Here is a 14,397-nt window from a genome sequence, read left to right as displayed (position 1 = left end):
ACGTTGTCTACCTTTTAGGGCTGCAACCTCTTCCCAGGGTGCATCTGCCATTACAGCAGCAGACATGCTCCCACCCTGTTCTGAGATGACCTTTAGTGGTTACCTTCATGAGAGCCATAAGTGGTTTTGGTGCAAGTGACATTAAGATAAAAGTTTTGTGAGGCTGCTGTGAAAGCCGGTGTGCTCTAGGACAAAGTGCATGCAGATATGGCTAGAGCTGGCAGAGAGGTGATTGCCCTGTGCAGCTCAGGAACTCTGGTGTCTGCAGGTGGTGAATTTATGGGGAGAACCAAAGCCAGACTGATCGTCATCAGTATTACTTTGTCGTAGTTTAAGCCCAGTCAGGCAACTCGTTCACTCAGTCCCCCCCTTCTTTCCCTCCCCCTACTCCCAGGGGGACAGAGGAGAATCAAAAAGAATGCAACTCCCACGGGCTGAGATAAGAACAGTTTAGTAACTAAGGTATAACACAAACCACTACTGCTACCACCAATAACAATGATAAAGGAAATAACAAGGGAAGAGAATACAAGACCTCAGCACCAGCCGACTGATAACTCGCCCCCCCCCAGCCTGACCAAGCACCGACCCATACCTCCTCCAACCCTGCAGTCTCCCAGCCCTTCCCGCTAACTCCCGTTACATCCTGGCCATGATGTGCTGTGGTATGGAATACCTCTTTGGTCAGTTTGGGTCAGGTGTCCTGTCTCTGCTTCCTCCTGGCTTCCCCTCCTCCCTGGCAGAGCATGAGGTTCACAAAGTCCTTGGCCAAACCAAAACATCATTGTTATCAGCTCTGTTCCCAGGCCGAAAGTCAAAACACTGCACCAGCTACCAAGAAGGAGAAAAATGACTGCTACTGCTGAACCCAGGACATACTTATATGTAAATTGCTTACCAACTGGGCTAGTGATGCAGTATTACCTCATTAAATCTGTGAAGATATATTTTTATTTTAGGAATAACATCCTATTATGTAGCCATTTAATGAGTTGTGAGTTAACATGTTTTAACAAATGTTTTATCACTTATTACATTCCAATCCCTTGACAATAATTTCAAAATGTGACTGTTAAAATAGGGCTCTTTTCACCACTCTTTTATGACACTTAAAACAGAGCACTTCGTCTTTCTGCATTTGGATTAGAATTGGAAAGGTGTAAATTACAGATCTGGCTTTTATGTGCTTTTATTGATCAGACCGCTTCGTAGAAACTACAGCAGTTCTGGTATTTTAGCAGTCTAGATTACCTTTCAGCTCCCTTAATTGGGCCCCTGGGGTAAAGTTAATTTTCAATTTATATTGAGAGTAAGACAAGGTGATGTAATACCTCATCATTTTACCTGAGTATTATCCACACTAAAACACTATGATGTACTTTGTAATTCTAAATACACGAGTTGCTTGTTGAATTAGATGGAGGTGAGTTCTGGCTTTATTCACTGTGTAGCTGAGGCCAAATTCTGCCTCCAATAGTTCCTGTGTCTTCGGTGACTTACACCGAGACAGTGGCTACAGCAAGCAAGTATGATTTAGTTGAGTGTAATTGGAAAGTTCATTCAGCGTACCAGCCTAGAGCACCCAACAGACTAACCAAATGCGATCATCTTTTTGTGTGTTTGCTAACAGGTCAAAGTCATGGTGCGCATTTCTTCCACGCTTGCCAGAGACACATCTGAGTCCAGCTCTTTCTTAAAAGTTGACCCCCGCAAGAAGCAAATCACACTGTATGACCCGTTGGCCTGTGGAGGTCAGAATGCTTTCCAGAAAAAGGGCAACCAGGTTCCACCCAAGATGTTTGCTTTTGATGCAGTTTTCCCCCAAGATGCATCACAGGTAAGCAATGTATGAACAGAATAGTTATCTACTCCCATCATCAGAATACCATTTGCCAGAGCCAAATTAGTTTCAGCTGCAACAGGAGTACTTTCAGAGCCCAGGGCTGAATTTGGTTCACCAATGTTGTCAATAATGAGATCAATTTATTTAATTGTATCTTGATAATTGTGTGCTTTATTCATTCTTTACTGTAAATAATTGCTTCTAAAATTATGTGTGCAATAAATGTGCTAAATAGTGCCTAGTAAGTAAATCTTCATTATTAACAAGTTAGTGTATATTGCAAAATTTTATTATTTGGTGTATACAACAATCTGATCAGAACTGCAATTCTCTAATGTAGTCCTCTATTAATTAAGAAATCAAGGATTATTTATACAGTGTTCTGTTGTACATTTCACAATAAGATGGGGATTTTAGTTCACAAATCTTTATTCATGTATATATAAACAGATTTCTTATTTGTGTTAGAATTCTTTGGTTTGATGAACTGTTACCCGAATGTCACAAGGAAGACAATAAAAGAGGAAAGTAATGTGGCTAAGTGTAATTAGAAAACGGTACTGTAAGGCTGTTTCTGTGCTCATAATCTAAACAGAGCTAGGACGCAGGGCCAGCATTGTCATATGGTCGTATGATTAGGTCAGTCCCTGACCTAGCTCTGGTCCAGGTATCTAGCACCTCCCAGACTAATGCAGTTCAAGGGCTGGCCTGTGAACAGTTCCTTTCTTGGCCCATTTTATTTACTGTGATAGAGATAGTCTAGAAATACCCATGAACAAGGTGAATTTACATGACTTATTGTCAAATGTAAAAGTGCGCATAAAAGTCTAAACTGCAAATTCTGATTTACTTTCACTCACTCTTGGTAAGCAGTTGATGCAGAAGCATTGTTAAACATTCACCCTCCTTGAACCTTAAATCTAAGAATTCCCAGGGTAAATTTGTGTGTTGTACTTCTTAAAATACTGCTACAGTCTTCAGGATGGAGTGTACTGCTGCAAGAAGCTAAGAATACTCATAATAATGCAGAGAAAAATGAAGAATGTCACCTAGCTAATACCAAAGAGGCTGTTTGTTCCCCTTACATTCTTTACCCACCTGCTAGTGGAATTGAACTCAGACCGTAACTGGGTAAATAATAGAGCCTGTAAAATTCCTAAGTATTTAATTGGTTTTTAACAAAAAATGTATTTTTAAAGTTATCTTAATAGGTAGTTCTAACACACCAACTACATCCCTTAACAGTATTCTGTTTAACCCCACAAAGGATGTTAATGCTTCATCAAATTAAATTATTTCTTCATTAGTATGAAATGAAATTAAATTATTTTCCTTATTATTGTTAATTTTTTTTCTTGTCTTTTTTTTTTTTTTTTCTAATACCTGTGATAGGCTGAAGTATGTGCTGGGACTGTGGCTGAGGTGATCCAGTCTGTGGTCAACGGGGCAGACGGCTGCGTGTTCTGTTTTGGCCACACCAAGCTTGGTTGGTATTGTTAAATTTCCCTACTCAAGCAGCAAAATGAATATTTTTAACTCAAGATTGCTAATATATTAGATTAGGGAAAAGAAACTTTCATTTGTCTGTGCTTAATAACTGTATTTGAGTGCGGTACACTGTGCATGACCTTGTATGACGCCATCACCTCTCACACATCTATTCACTTTGCATATTCTCTAAATGTTGGGCATCGTGGTCTTTGCAACAGAAGTCCTACACGTGGGTTGGGGCAATCCTGAGCACAGCCACAGGTTGGGCAGAGAAGAGATTCAGAGCAGCCCTGCACAGAAAGACTTAGGGGTGTTGGTTGATGAGAAAATGAACATGAGCTAGCTTCAGTGTGCACTCACAGCCCAGAAAGCCAACTGTATCCTGGGCTGCACTGAGAGGAGCATGACCAGCAGGTTGAAGGAGGTGATCCTGCCCCTCTGCTCTGCTCTTGTGAGACCTCACCTGGAGTACTGTGTGCAGTTCTGGTGTCCTCAACATAAAAAGGACATGGAACTGTTGGAACAAGTCCAGAGGAGGGCCATGAGGATGAGTGTCTCCTGTATGGAGACTGGATCATCTCCCATATGAAGATAGGCTGAGAAAGCTGGGGCTATTCAGCCTGGAGGAGAGAAGGCTGCGTGGAGACCTCATAGCAGCCTTCTAGTATCTGAAGGGGGCCTATAGGGATGCTGGGGAGGGACTCTTCATTAGGGACTGTAGTGATAGGCAAGGGGTAGTAGGTTCAAACTTAAACAGGGCAAGTTTAGGTTAGATATAAGGAAGAAGTTCTTTACTATGAGGGTGGTGAGGCACTGGAATGGGTTGCCCAAGGAAGTTGTGAATGCCCCATCCCTGGCAGTGTTCAAGGCCAGGTTTGACAAAGCCTCGGGTGACATGGTTTAGTGTGAGGTGTCCCTGCCCATGGCAGGGGGGTTGGAACTAGGTGATCTTCAGGTGATTTCCAACTGTAACTATTCTATGATTCTATGATTCTAAGTTATCTTCGAGTTGTTGCTTCATTCCATCCATTGAGTGGGATAGGAATTTTTAGCCCTCTCTTCAGTTGTTAATAGGTGGTCCAACTGTGAATTGTTACTAAATGATCCAACTGATCTACAGTTTTACAAATGTGCTTGGTATTGGAGACTGTTTGCCAAAATAACACTTTTATTAAGCTGTCTACAAGCTGTGAGTGTCCACTCAAATACTTGTTGTTTGTGATGACACTGTTCAAGTCCTCTAACTGGACACTCAAGTAGTTTGATTTATATTCTATTCCCTGATTAGACAATTCACTCATTACTAACCTATTTCTCTTCTGTCTCCAACAAATCCTATTCTAATAGTTAACTGAATGTTACTAACGGATCAAAACTTGCACTTTGCAAATGTGTTAACATCGTTTCAGGTATTCATAGAAAGACAATAAAAAGGTGAATCATCATCATTAGCACACTGTTCTTTTGAAACAGCAGGATTTCAAGAGTAATCATATATTTTGTTCTCCTTTATCTAATACTATTTTGAAAATACTGTCTCTTTAGCAAGAGGGTTTGTGTGCAATGATCTCCATTCTTTATTGTCTTAGCACATAATGTTACTGACATACACATAAGACTTAAAAGGATAAGTCAGTTTTCAAGTGATAAAGAAGATCAAGCTCTATTAGATCATGATTATCCTAAATTATAGGTGACAACAACTGGAGGGTACTGAGTGCTGCAATGCCACTGGCTTTGGCACAATGAATTGAGCAGAGCCACTGGTCCATCTAATCACACAGCTCCTCTGGGCCAGGCAGCAGTAACACTAGAATGGGCTCTTGGATATTTAACCCCCTGTGACCTGCCAAATACGATATGGCAAATGAGGTGGAAAAGAAAGCCACCAGATAACAGTGTCTCACATGTGCTACGTGTCCTTTAGAAAGCAGGTGTAGCTGAGGCTTTGCTGGAGAAGGAGTTGAGTCTCTGCAGTTTCTACTACCACCATTCCATCCATCATGAATGTACCAAGACCTTGCCACAGTGCACAGAATTATTTTATTCACTGATCTTTTTCTACGTAGATTCAACGTAAGAAATGGAACAAGGTAATGAAGCAACTAGTACTTGCCTGAAAGGATGTACACCTTTATCATTTGGCTTATAAATTCAGGAGCTTCACAAAACTTGTCTAAGAGCATTATATATAGAGACATGTAAAACAGTATAATGTAGTACTCTGTGTCTATTCACAGCAAACTTTTACAACAGAGACAAGCCTGAGCTATAATTGCAGAGTCAAATAATAGCAAATCAGTGGAAGGTTTTGACGCAGATAAAATATTTCCTCCTGTGTACCCATTTCTGCACCATTTAACCACACATGTACCTGGATTGTTTTGTTTTTGTTTTTTTTTTTCCCCTTTTCCTGGGTGAAGTGATGTCTGTATGATCCTGGGACCAGGTTTCTGTCAGTATGAGGCATAATATAGTGCTTTGAAGTAAATAGTATTCAAAGAATAGCGCACTCACAGCATCTAAACAGGGATTTTTAGAGACTGTGGCTCTCCTGCTCTGCTCAATTCCCCCACTGTTCACCCACATCTGAGGCTGCAATTTTCTGTGGTAGCGACCTGCAGCACCCTGCCTGGGGAATGGGAGATGTATGAGGTAATGATTTTTAAAAGCAGTTCAAGATTTCATCTGCATTTTCCATGTGCTATTGTGTGCCTGCCTATCTTTCTCCTTTGCTGACTGTCCTTATTGTAGTAAAGAAGTTCTTTTCATGAGGCTGTGCAGGATAAAGCCTCCTGGCAGAAAGCTGTGAAGATCCTGGGAGTGATGTTCTCTTTTCTCCATCCCCTTATTTCTGACAGGGAAGTCATACACCATGATTGGTAAGGATGATTCCATGCAAAACCTGGGCATAATCCCTTGTGCCATCTCCTGGCTCTTCAAGCTGATTAATGAACGCAAAGAGAAGACAGGAGCCCGCTTCTCAGTCCGAATTTCTGCAGTTGAAGTGTGGGGGAAAGAAGAAAATCTGAGAGACCTGTTGTCAGAAGTGGCTACAGGCAGCCTGCAAGATGGCCAGTCCCCAGGTGTCTACCTTTGTGAAGACCCCATTTGTGGCATGCAGGTGAATCCAAGGTTCATTTTACACTGAAACCAGCAATATGATTTCCACCCCCCCTCCCCTTTTTTTTTCCCCCAGCTATCGAGAAGGTTCAAATTCAAGAACTACCCAGAGCATTAAGTTTATAGACTTGAAAGTGTTTACCTTAAAACATGCAAGAACTTTATGACCTGCAGCTGCAGGGCCATCTGCTCTCCTGGCCTAAATATTTGTACCTCTGGTATAACTGATACTGAGTAGGTGCTTGTGTTTGCAATAAGATGTGAAAACATTAAGTGCAAACAAAAATTCACCTCATTCTTAAAAATATATAAAAAATGAAAGTGTGATCTCTCTTTTCTAAAACAACAAGATAAAATATTTACAGTACTGCATGAATAGCTGGAGGCCATTAATGTGGCTGTTTATCTCTTTATAAACTACATTATTTATAGCATTTGCATTAGCAACATTGTAGGAAGCATTAATCGCTACTTATTAATTGCTGCCAAGAAATAAATTCCTGAACTGGGCAAGCCAAGAACAACTCAAACTCTCCTCAGGTTTGCAGGTTTAGCAGGAATGAGTAACTGGCTCATTTATTTCCTAGGTAACCACTAGAAAGTCTCAGCAGCCCTGTTTCCCCTTGTCCCTTGGTTTGAGTGGAAGAAAGGCCTATTCATTAATTTTGCTGTCTGTGAGGGAGTAAATCTGATTTTTGTATGAGTAAATGAAGAGGGAGCAAACCACCATGATGGAGCTTGAATACATTCTTTCAAACTTAAAGGCAAAGGCTGCATCTGTCGAGAACCTGCAGAGCATTGCCTGTCTTAAGGATAGGGAATGGAGGGAGACAGGAACCGATCTACCCGGTCATGTACCCTATTTCCAGCTCCAAGAATCTAGAAATCATGATTCACATCCACAAAAGTAATGAATTGTGAGATTTGTAATAGCAAATAATAAGTTTTATGTTTTAGCTCTTCGTGGTTCAAGCCTTTTAGTCACACTTAGATCATATTTTCCATTCTTCTCCATTCTACCCAAGGACTACAAAGTTGTGTCTTGATTTTACATAACAGTTAGGGTTCTCATTCTCACTTAATTCCTGGCTTTAGTGCTTAATGAAATATTTACAGTATCACAAGAGGTCTGTTCCTCTGGTATCCAGTAACGGGTGCAGTCTAGTGAATATAAGATGGGAGGCTTGAGTCTTCACAGCTCCTGTTGCAGTGATAGACCAGTTAAGATCTGAAGTAGCAGACATATGTTACCTATGTTATGTAACTGTGCAACAACTGGGCTCTCCTTAGAGCTTAACTCTTTACTGAAGTATTTAAGCACAATAGCAATAATAAAGATCCCATTACTGTTGCTTATTTTCATATAGATACACATAGAACAGCTATGTAAAAAATGAATTATTTTAGATCAGTGGGGACAAGGTAGCTTCATGAGACATCTATGTATCTCTGCAATGTAAAATACTGATTAAATTCCAAGAATAAAGGCCTTTTTATGTGTATTTACAAGACAGCGACGTTCTGGAGTCATGTGTCCTGCACCTGAATCCTCAAAATCCTCAGATGAAGGGAAGATATTACTTTATAGCCATAGATATATGTGAAATCATCAGTGTATAACAAATGAATAATCACCATATGTCATACTGTCTGTCATTGGGCCTTTCCAAGGTCTGCATATTTTCTTGTTGCTTACATTAGTGAGATCAGCCCACAGACTGGCCTGCCTTCTGCTTCCCTTGTTAACTCCTTCCTGCCTGCCCCATTCCCTCTTTCTAGAGACACCTTAGCCTTCATCTGTGTCATCCCATTGCACGCACAGCCCTTTGTTTATCCCTCCTCAGGCTAATTAATGGTCACAAGGAGAAGACAGAACTGTCTTCTCCAAGAGAACTTCTAACAGTTCTCTTACATAGAGGGTAGCAAACCCTGAGAATGGGAGTTCCTTGTTTTTATTCCAGACAAGTCTATCCTATGGGCTGTGTGTCAGCTCTGCATACTGCCAAAACTGATGCTGTCAGATTGCAGTCACATGTCCCTTCCAGAGACAAACTAATCCTAGGTGACAGGAAACATGCATGCATTCCTTCTGTTATGGGGGGTTAATAATATCTGCCCTCCTATGCTGTCTATCACTTTGGAGAGATAAGAGCAGACTGGTGACTGGGATTGAGGTCGCAAATGTGAATGCATGTACATTACCTGCCTTGTTCCATTTTATGGATTGCCCTGGCTCATGAGGAGGTGCATAAGTTTATGTATGAAGGGACATGCTCTCCACATGCTCTGGGGCTGAACACAAAATTCAGGCTTGTTTTTTCCCAGATTTAGCTGTGGACTGCTCTCTTCAAACAGTTTCTGAAGGGTAACACATAGTCCTGTCCCTCCCACTCTTCACCAGCTGTTGAGTTTGGAATCAACATGTCTTCCACACTCTTTTCTTTCCACTTCTAACCATCAGAAAGACATGGTGATTGCCAGAGCTAGCAATGTAGGAAAAAAAAAAACAAGGTGGTAAAAATAAAATAATGAATAAGCAAAAATGATTTAAAATTCTGGAAAAGTGAAGGAACAAATTTATGCATGTGTCCTGCCCATAGGATGGTTTCAGGTTGCTGGGGCTTATGTGTAACAACTGCCACCAGAGGTACCCCAAGTGAGAAACCTCAAAAGCCTGGATTAAATTATGGTGCTCCTGGAGGACATGGTAATGCCACTGCTAGTGTCAGAAGGGTCTCATTCCATCAGACAACTCCTCCTTTCTGGTCCCATCAGAAGCCAGTGCACCCAAAGTGTGTATTGACTTCGGGAAGTTCTCTGGAAGTGTTGACTTGTGAGGGGGTTTCTAGGTGATTTCTCCCTTGTATTAACTGCAGCTTCAGAATCAGAGCGAGCTCCGTGCCCCTACGGCGGAGAAAGCTGCCTTCTTCCTCGATGCAGCCATCGCTTCACGTCACAGCAGCCAGCGGGACTGCGATGAGGAAGATCACCGCAACTCTCACATGCTCTTCACTCTGCACATCTACCAGTACCGCATGGAGAAGAGCGGCAAAGGCGGAAGTAAGCTATTCCTTTGCTCCCTTCTGCCTCCTCCAAGCCTTCCTGGAAACTGGCTTTAAACAGCCCATTAACCGATATTCTTTAGCAGAGCTCTCCATTCAGCATGGGATGGGGCCAGTCATACCAGCATGCCCAAATGCCGTTAAAGGCCACTGAGGATTATTACTGTCACTTGTCAATTTAGTTGCTGTTGTGGAGATCCTAACAGTCCTCAGCACTCTCTGGCTCCCTGTATCTGAAAAAAAAACCTGCTTTTCAAATTGGCTGTTAGTATTATCTTTACTGATAGTGTTGAGGTCATGGATTAAAACATTGTGGTAATGGGAATTCCTTGCCACTCTTAAGTTAGCTGTTCCTCTTCTGCACCTAAATAAGGCAGTGTGTGTGTAAATTGATTTTGGTAATCCATAATCTGTACCTTTTCTTGGAGATTCATAATATTTTAGTTGCTGGCCTGACTACATGTGCACAAAGGACTCTCGTGGCTCTGGGCTTTTCAGATTGGCTTGCTCCTTCTCTTTGCCATGGACGCTTTCACTGGCTTTTGTCTTTACTTCCGTCTCCCACTTGTAAATGAGGAAAAGATGCTTCCATGTCTACTTACATATTTTCAAAGGTTTTGTTTGTCTTGCACCATTTATATTTTTTATTATATTTATCTACTGTTTCAAGTGTCCCAAATTGTTTATAACTGGAGATATACAGAGGGATTTTTTTTCAGTAAGTTCCAGTGATAAAAGATTTGTATACCATCTGAAGCACCCTCACCGAAAAAGAAATTTTTCACATTAATATTCTTTTTTTTTAAATAATCATTTTTTACAGAGAAAAAAAATGTTTATTTGAAAGACACCAGAGACCTCTGGTTCTTAAGTTTGTGGGCTTAAGCAGTTCTGGAGAAGTAGCATATATTTCTGCTCCTGGCTCCTCCTAGGTTATTTGTAATAAGGAATATATTGCAAGCTGTGATGTGTAGTGGGTGAACACCACCACAGTATTAATGGCTAATGTTGGATTGCAGAAAACTTACATTGGCTATTCTTGAAAAAACAGAAAGTTTCTCTAAATGGAAATGCAGTTTGCATGTGTTTAAGTAATAACCCCAGTGGAATTGGCGAGCAGGAATCTCAATTAACTAAAGGTTTATTAATTAACCACCCTGCGGTGGAAAGGAAGACTGAATGCTCAAACAGACTTGTTCATATGAATTAAGATGGCTGAATTTGAGGGAATTATTATTAAATTTTTTTACCGCATGCAGGTACATGTACACACAGTTCTTTTCTACTATTTTCAAATGCAATTAATAAAAGGAAAACCAGAAATGTTTTCCTGTGGCTATAATGACACATTTTCAATAAAGGAAGACATGATCATGTTGGATTATAATATGACATGCTTTGCCCACTACACCTTTGTCTTAGAGTAATGCCACCTCCTGTCTTCAAGTTCCCATATCTGAGTGGTCTCACAAGCCAGACAGGGTCAGATCTCACTGATGATTGAATGAGAGGGCAGTTTCAGCTGCTCAGGAAGGGCGTCTAGTGATTATCACTGTCTCTGCTGTAATGAAGGACTTTTCTGAAAAAACTCACATGAAGATAGTAGAGGTGTACAAATTTCAGGAACAGGATTAAAAAGCTTCTAAAGGAGAAAAGATTAAAGGGCTAGGTAATGTATGATTTTGGTAAAAAATGACTGAGAATAACACACTGGTACTGTACTTACCTCCTTGTTAGAGTCATTACCAGGGATGTCATGAAGCAGGCCTCGTACCATTGAAATAAATAGCATTGTGGCAGAGCTGTCACAGCCATTTTTCAGCTGTCAGCTCTGCAAAGTCTCTGTGGCCATACACAAAAACAAGTGTGAGGATGCTCCACTTCTTTTCTCTATAGTTGCCAGGCATATTAGTGGAGAACTTGCCTAGCAAATAACTTCATTTTCAGCTTAAGCAAGTGGATCAGCCATCCTAGAAATCTATTCCTTGTAAATTAAATAAGAAGGAAAGATCCAGTGATTTCTCTTATTCTGGATTTCCTCAGCCTGTGTAATAGGACTATGTGTGGAAACAGTATGATCAAGATTTTGAAGGGTAATGATTTCTTTCATATTCTTTTGTTTCCCCAATGTCTGGTAATCTTAGTAACATAAATATTTATTTAATATAATTCAGTACAGTCAGCTGCAGTCATTTTCAGTAGCAACTCAACATATTTCTTTGTTTTTCTAAGGAAATCACTGGGGGATACTCAAAAAAAGCTAATATCAAACTTCTGAGGGTAGGAGTCTTAGAGGACTCAGGGATTCTGAAGTCTAAGAGTTTTAAGGACTTGTAGAGGGGAGGCAAAACCCCTCCATGGGCAGTTCAGAGGAGGTGAAGGTGCACCTGCCTGGATGGTTCCCCAGGGAAGCCTGACTTTCTGCAGCAAGTGAAATATGAGAAGTATCCCACCGCTTCGCACCACTGAGGGCACAGTGGTGGAACTTCCATAGAGATGTTTAATGGGTTGTCATATAATATTTGGACTGTTACAGCGTCTTGCATGTCTAGCCACCAGCATTAATCAGACATTCATTCTTCACTTCTGTTCCTTGATACTCAGTATGACTTAACCAATATCACAGTATAATTTAATACATGGAAGTCCTGTGTTGTCTAATACTTTATATAGCTGAAGAACTCACAGGATTTAAAAAATGCAGAAGTTCCTGTATTTTAACAAATGTCGACAGAGATGCTGGCTACGTTTTTGGAACATTATTCTCAAACCCCATAGCATAAATCACTTTCACAGGAAAAGTCTTCTCTTTTCATTTTTCTTCTCCTTTTTCTTCTTTTTTCCTTCCTTTTTTTTTTTTTTTTCTCTCTGCTTTGTTTTTTTTTTTCATCCTCTCATCTTTTTTTCTCTTTATTCGTGTTTCTTTTTTTTTTATGATGAAAATCTGGAGTTTTATTGTTGTTCATTTTAATTAGGTATCCCCTACAACAAACGGAATTATAGACTTATATATAACACATTCTAAGGAGAGTATTGTGACATGCAAGGCACCACATAGAAAGACTAAGCACTGAGCAGGGTTTACAAACCAAAATATCTTTCTCCTTATTTTTTCAATGTAGGTTAACATGTTTTAAGTTACCACTAATAGTTATATATACCTTTAGTAGCTGTATGTTTTCTACATTTATATGCATTTGCTTTCTATCAGCAAATCTACAAAATTACATGGCTACATATCACTTTGTCAATATGTAGAAGTTTTACAAGTGTCTTCCTCACATCTGTATGTAAATTTATTTCCTTCTACCTCCTATGGCACTTACAGGCCTGTATACCACATGGTACAACAGCTACTGAATGCAGGGTCACTGAACAAAAATGCTTGTGGTTGATAAGACATTTCCAAAGCAATTAAATGTACCCAGAGAATTCTTGCCTTAGAGCCCCATCGTGTAGTTGCTCCCATCGCCATCTTTGCTCGTGAACTGGTCTCCCACCACCGCTAATCCTTTTTTTTAACAGATGCATAAGTCGAGTGTTGTGTCAAAGTGGCTGTGAATTTACTTGCAGAGAGGTAGAACTCAGATGTGAAAGTATCTCTATTCCTGTTTAAGTTATATTTGTGTCCTCAAATAGTGCGCTTAACTTTTGAGTTAAGATCCCATAAATAAAACTGCCTTTTCCCACAGATTGCTTCTAAACTAACTTTTGAGAATAGGGAGGAGTGGTCAAAGATCAAGTGCAAAAAAAAAACCCACAAAAAAAATCCCCACCCAGCTAGGAAATTGTCATGAAAAAAAGAAGAGATTTAGAAGCACTTCCATGAAGTCTGTGTAGTCCCCATCCTGTGTTCGTAAGGAACCATAAGCATTTAAAGAGAGCAAGTGTCTGTTAATTTTGGTGTTTCAATGGTAGCATTTTTTCACTTTAAAGGTAATGTGTAGATACAGAGTAAACCAGAAAAAAACAGGGATCCACTGCCAGTTTTACAGAAACTATTTTCAGAACAGAGCAGCTTGTCCACAGTCCGTTATCCGATAACCCAATACTGATACCCCATTAGCTGATAACAATCCATTACGGTTTGCATGGCAATGCTTTTCTTAGCCCAAATGATAATGTGAATGTATATAGACTTAAAGCAAAGTTGAACATCCTACAGACGCCATAGGTTCTTCTGAAGATCCAATATTCAACATGGAAAAGATAGGCGAAGCTACCACAGGATCACTGCACACCAAGGAGGAATTTGCAGCCTGTAGTTTTCTGGACAGACGAACAGTAATGACAGAAACGGAACTAACTTGGGTACAGGCTAATGAAGGTATATTTAGGAAAAAATGGCAGTGGTGACTCTCACAGAGTTAAACCTGCAGGAGTGGGTGAATACTGAAACCCTCGGCAGTTCTTAAGCAAAAGCAACATACAGCAACAAAGGCTGACACTGCGTTAACAGGACCCCTGCAGTTTGCGAATTAAGAAAGGTTTCTGGATTGTTTCCTCTTTGGAATTTGTGGTGAGTCTTTTGCTTTCATGGGAAGGGGCTTTTGGGGGCACACGCTAACTGTTTGCTTTCTTTATCCATGTCAGTGTCTGGAGGTCGCAGCCGCTTGCACCTTATTGACCTGGGTAGCTGTGTGAAAGTGCTCAGCAAAAACCGAGAAGGAAGCTCTGGCCTGTGTCTCTCATTGTCAGCACTGGGCAATGTCATCCTCGCCCTTGTCAATGGAAGCAAACACATCCCATACAAGTAAGTGGTATTCTATGTTGCACCTAATGAGAACCCCTGGGCCTGAGGCAGTCTCAGGGTAATCAGGGAGACAGTCTGCTGGGGTTGGTGCAGCCTTCTTCAGGTACAGCAAAACCTGCCTAAGG

At 40.6% G+C, this 14,397-nt stretch overlaps 1 protein-coding gene across 1 annotated transcript in view; it reads left to right on the top strand.

Annotated features, from left to right (window-relative positions):
• KIF26B (kinesin family member 26B) overlaps positions 1–14,397 on the top strand; it is a 289,302-nt gene that overhangs the window by 224,840 nt on the left and 50,065 nt on the right. Inside the window, exons 6-10 of the mRNA XM_061471121.1 lie at positions 1,631–1,837; positions 3,236–3,329; positions 6,196–6,458; positions 9,334–9,517; positions 14,113–14,272. Of these exons, the coding sequence (XP_061327105.1) occupies positions 1,631–1,837; positions 3,236–3,329; positions 6,196–6,458; positions 9,334–9,517; positions 14,113–14,272 (908 nt within the window). The remainder of the gene's footprint in view (positions 1–1,630; positions 1,838–3,235; positions 3,330–6,195; positions 6,459–9,333; positions 9,518–14,112; positions 14,273–14,397) is intronic.

This window comes from Pezoporus flaviventris, unplaced genomic scaffold (assembly GCF_033815535.1).
Source record: "Pezoporus flaviventris isolate CSIRO_AGI_PZ_B2104156 unplaced genomic scaffold, CSIRO_AGI_Pfla_v1 ptg000066l, whole genome shotgun sequence".
NCBI lineage: Eukaryota > Metazoa > Chordata > Aves > Psittaciformes > Psittacidae > Pezoporus > Pezoporus flaviventris.
The sequence above is the reverse complement of the archived record's forward strand: the minus strand, read 5'-3'. Positions and strand labels throughout refer to the sequence as shown.